The sequence below is a fragment of the Diadema antillarum genome, unplaced genomic scaffold (genome assembly GCF_040938485.1).
Source record: "Diadema antillarum isolate AM-2024a unplaced genomic scaffold, OU_Dant_1.0 scf00000018, whole genome shotgun sequence".
Taxonomy (NCBI): Eukaryota; Metazoa; Echinodermata; class Echinoidea; order Diadematoida; family Diadematidae; genus Diadema; species Diadema antillarum.
In genome coordinates, this window is record NW_027270907.1 from 2,790,161 (window position 1) to 2,794,964 (window position 4,804).

The 4,804-nt window shown below is 43.1% G+C and overlaps 1 protein-coding gene and 1 pseudogene across 1 annotated transcript; both read right to left on the bottom strand.

The window, feature by feature from the left end:
* Nucleotides 1–299: 299 nt before the first annotated feature.
* LOC139728077 (V(D)J recombination-activating protein 1-like) lies at nucleotides 300–695 on the bottom strand. Its single transcript, XM_071639043.1, has one exon. It carries the CDS (start codon nucleotides 693–695, stop codon nucleotides 300–302), a length of 396 nt encoding a protein of 131 aa, XP_071495144.1.
* Nucleotides 696–987: 292 nt separating this feature from the next.
* Nucleotides 988–2,031, bottom strand: LOC139727701 (V(D)J recombination-activating protein 1-like; annotated as a pseudogene).
* Nucleotides 2,032–4,804: the final 2,773 nt, after the last annotated feature.

Below are 4,804 nucleotides of genomic sequence, written 5' to 3' on the forward strand. Positions count from 1 at the left end.
CAAACGATTTCAAGGAATGAAAAGCGGCCTCTAAGATATACCTGACAATTCTGCCTTTCCCCAAAAAGGGTTGTAAAAAACGGCTGAAAACACACATTTCCATTCTTGTTATGATCCCAAACTAAAGAATGATGTAGAAGAAGGATAGTTCTCTTTAAAAAAAAAAGAAAAACTCAACATTGACTCGGTTGACCTATTCCATCTTGTTTGAGTTCTCACGTAAAATCAAGGCTGCGACTTTTTGTTTGTTTTGCGATGCACAGTAACAAATGTATAGAACACTGAATATTATACAAAAATCACTTTGAGGTTGATGGTACGAGTGTGCAGTTTGCTATACTATGTCCCAGCTGCTGGCAATTGGAGCATCTGTGGCGTGCTGTATCCTTTGCGATCCTGCGCAGCTTGGGGCTGGTGTACAGCCAGTGGAACCACATGGTGTCCCGCAGGGAGGTGATTGCATTCGACTTCCTGGAAAAGTGACGCCGCAGATCTCGGAATACCTTGTTTGCACCCTCATTCCCTTCTCCGCTCAAAGCACCTATTGTACGTGGGCCATTTTCCATCTCAAGGGGCTCTTGCACATGTTCGATTAACTTGTGTAGATAGTTCGGCCAGCTAGCATATGAGAAGGATTCACGGAGAAGCTCTCCCATCTTGACTCCCGTGTCCTTGTAGGAAGTAACATGCTCCATGTTGGGGTGATGCGCTCTGTACACAGGCCGCATTTCACGGAAGAGACTCAGCACCTGCCCCAATTTTGCCCTTCTGTCCTCGTCATGCACCAACTCCAAGACACAAGAATGATTATCAACTGAAAACAATGCTTTGACATAATTCCCAGGCATTATTACTCTTGGGACAAGCCCTTGCTTGGAGTGCAGTTGACTGTCCAAGTCTTTATCGGCTTGCTCAAAACCAGGTTTCAAGCTTTCTGAAATACTCCAGCTTTGAATTCTGGCAATTTCGCATATTATCAGCTTCTAGAAGAAAGAACCCATGTTGATATCTGCATGAATGGCGTCAAGTAGTTTGAACATGGGAGGTACTCTAGAACTGGAGAAATCCTTCACCCCCCTTCAGCAATTTCTGCTAGTTCGGCTGCACCTTTCTTGTCCGGATTAACTTGGACATATTCCGCTGTGGCTCTCATGTCATCAAGATTTCTGCTGATGGAGAACTCCCCTACCTGGGTCCAAGCATTATCTCTTGTTGCATTGCAAAGTGTGCACAAAAACCTGGACCCACTTCCTTGCAGCCTTCTTTGTGCACGATCCAGTTTCTCGTCTATCATGCTGTTATAGAAAATCAATCTATGCCGTCTCCAGTTGATACCTACATTGACGACCATCTCCTGTTCCTTCATGATACTCCTCTCATACTCCATTCCATCAAGGAGCATGTTGGCAGAAGCGGCATTATTTTCGTCTCCAATTGCCTCAAGAAGAGGCCGTGTAACAAAGACAGAATTGGGATCCTGCGGTTCATACACAGTGCAGCGTTCACCCTCCACCTCCACCTCAGATCGTAGAACGGTAAATGCCGCCCGGAAAGCTTTGTCAGGCAGTAGTCGCTCAGTTCGTTCCCGTATGATGTCCACATCCCCCATTCCGTCGGCCCCATCCTTGATGGTTGTTATGACAACATGGTCGTCTGCAGGATTGAGATCAATAGCCTCCATTCCTTGAGTGATGTCCTCCAGCTCCTCGAGGGTTTTCGCAAGTGCGTGCGAATGCGGCCACTGTACTGCCTTGAAGTTGGGACGGGGAATTTCAGCAGCTACATGTAAGTCACAGCCGGCCACTATTTCCGGCTCAAATGACAGCTGGCCATACTCCATGTGAGCTTTACCCGCCTTCACTGGAGTATGTATGATAAGGTCTGCTCCTTCCTATAACTTGAATCGTACACTTCCTGGCATGTACGACTTTTCTGCCTCGGTGAGAGCACGGAGTGGCTTCAGCCTATACCCTTCATCTGGCTGTACAATTCGCGATAACGATTTTTGGATGTCATAGTGGTCACCCGCATTGCAAGGCAGTGGTCGACGCTTAAGTCTTCAGTTGAGGTCTCCTCTTTCTAAGATGCCATTACCTAGGAACAGAGATATAAATATGATAAGATACCGATAATATACACTTGGACATTGATCAGTATTATCCTTTTCTTAACAAATTTTACAAAATAACTGAAACATCTTGTCAATAACATTCCTCTTCAGTCCTGGTACATTTAGAAGCTTCCTTTCGGTTTCTTAATAATGACTTATTTTCAGATTTCATTCAATGAAAGATTTACTTTCAAGCAGCAAAGTAGAGGAAAATGTGGTTTTGCAAGGAGTATAATGAGTCAGAAATTTAGTACATTATTGATAGATTTACAATGACATGATAAAATCTCTTAACATCTAGCACTGATCCATAACATTGTATTTTACAGTGTTGAATACTGTTTTGAAAATAATATGTAAATTAATTTTCCATCGAGGAATTTCAAAGAAAGAGGGTGAAATAAACACACCGTAAGTTCACTTACTTCTTTAAGGCGACTGTCTTTACTTTCCCGTAAGCAGTCTGTCAGTAGAAAGAAGAGGACATCTTTCTTGCTCTCCTTTTGGACAGCACACAAGTCATCTAGGGCATCTGCAAATTTCTTTGTCCTCTTCCTCGCATACGTTCTGTCGACATTCTTGAGGCTGGTCTTGACATTCCAGACTCGTTTAACACCACCCGGTGCTTGACCTGGATCTGGAACACTGAGGAAGGGTCTGTCAGGCTCTATGGGTGGCTGTGCTGCAGCTCCACTTGCAGAGGATTGGTGGATGTCTCCAGCAGTGGTGGGAAAATCAAGGGGTCTTTTTGCTGTTTGGATGGTTGGCGATCCAGATGCATGTTCAGAAGTTGACGGCTGTTCTGCTGTAACAACTGGACGAAGAGCTTGAAGATGTCCGGAGTATGTGCTGCACACTTTGCATCTGTGTTGGTGTTGACTAAAATGGCGCAGCACAGGCAGAGTTCCCGCAAACTTTTTCCCACACTGCATGCATTGGAACGCTCGGGTCACAGACATCCTAAAATAAAAATTAATTGAAGTTGAGAATTCCAGTCAAATAAACATCTAAATATATGAAGCGGTGTGATGGAGGAAGCTAAATTCAAATTCACATCAAATCAACCAATTTTCAGACAATTTGTAACCCTAACCCCTTTATATTTACTTTAAATGTTCTCCCAAGTATCTGACAGAAAATTCTGAAATACTTTGCCCCTAGGATCAAACGGTTGCCAAGATACGGCCTCACTTAGCAACCAATGTGTGGTTGAAGAACCAAGGTTAAGTAGAACTAGAGCACTCGCAATCGTCTCATGTATCCCCCGAACCCGCCCCATACCGCATCTGGATTACTTTTCAGGCCAGAATTTTGTATAATATGGCAACTGTCGCAGGATACAATAAGATCTGGGAAGATATGAGGCTAGTACATATAGCACATACAAGGAATAGGACATGTCATCCTATAAAAGTGTGAACAATGAGAGCTCTGGCAATGAAAACTTTTGTTAACTAGAATAACTCCCCATACACCTCCATAGCAAGTTTCAATAAAATGCGACAAGAAATGTGGCTTGATACACAGCATATACAGCATAGAAGGACTTACTTTACCCTAGTTTTCATTACTAAGTGTCTGTTCAAACATGCATGTATTCACTGTCCTGTTGTTAACTCTCTTGTGGTGGTGAACCCACGCCATTTGAATGACCTGAGGTTCAGGCATCTCCTTGCACGTAAAGATGGTCTGCATTTCTCTGCAATACACGAGTTCCCCAGGCTGTGGGATACTCTACCTTCTGACCGCAGAAACTCAGTCCTTACTGCTCTTTTAACATGGTGTAGTCACTTAAATTCCCATCTTGGAGAGGCACCGTAAGTGTTGGACTTGGTATGTCACTTACTGATTTCATGTGGAGTACATACAAATAGTTTTATAGCGACATTTATTTGTATTTCATTGTTGTTGTTTTTTTAATTTTGATCTTGCGAATGAATTTCATTTACCGGTAAATGTATTCATGTATACAATTGTATGTATGTATTCATGTCCACGTGTAAAAATAGTCTGCATTTCTGTGCAATACACGAGTTCCCCAATCTGTGGGATACTCTACCTTCTGACCTCAGAAACTTAGTCCTTATTATGCTGTGTCTTTTTCAACATGGTGCAGTCATTTAAATTCCCACCTTGCCGAGGCACCTTAAGTGTCGGATTTGGTCTGTCACTGATTTCATGTGGAGTACATGTAGTTTTATAGCGACATCTATTGTGTATTTTATCGGTTTTTATGCCTCCGCCACGAGGTGGTGCCGGGGGCATTAATATGTTTTCGGGTTGTCCGTCCTTCCATCCGTCCGTAATGAATTCTGTGGACAGCGTAACTAAAAACATTTTAAGGTATCCTAATGGAACTTGGCATGTATGCATTAGGGGGTGAAGTTGTGCCTATCAACTTTTGGTGCACATACTCAAGGTCAAAGGTTAAAAGGTCAAGGTCAAATGCTCGAAAATTCCCTACATTGTATTCCCCCCCCCATATTATATGCAATGCCTGAAAATATTTTTTGAAACTTAGTGTATTTTGTGTATGCATGAAATGGAGATGAAGTAGCAAGAGAGAGAGAGACACGAACACGTCTTGCTTGGTTCTGCTCTGAGAGGCAATCTGTTTATTGCAGCCTGTAGGCTTGATTCACTGTGCAGTATTGTACAATCATGTGATGAAGAGGGTGGGTGGCGGAGGAAATG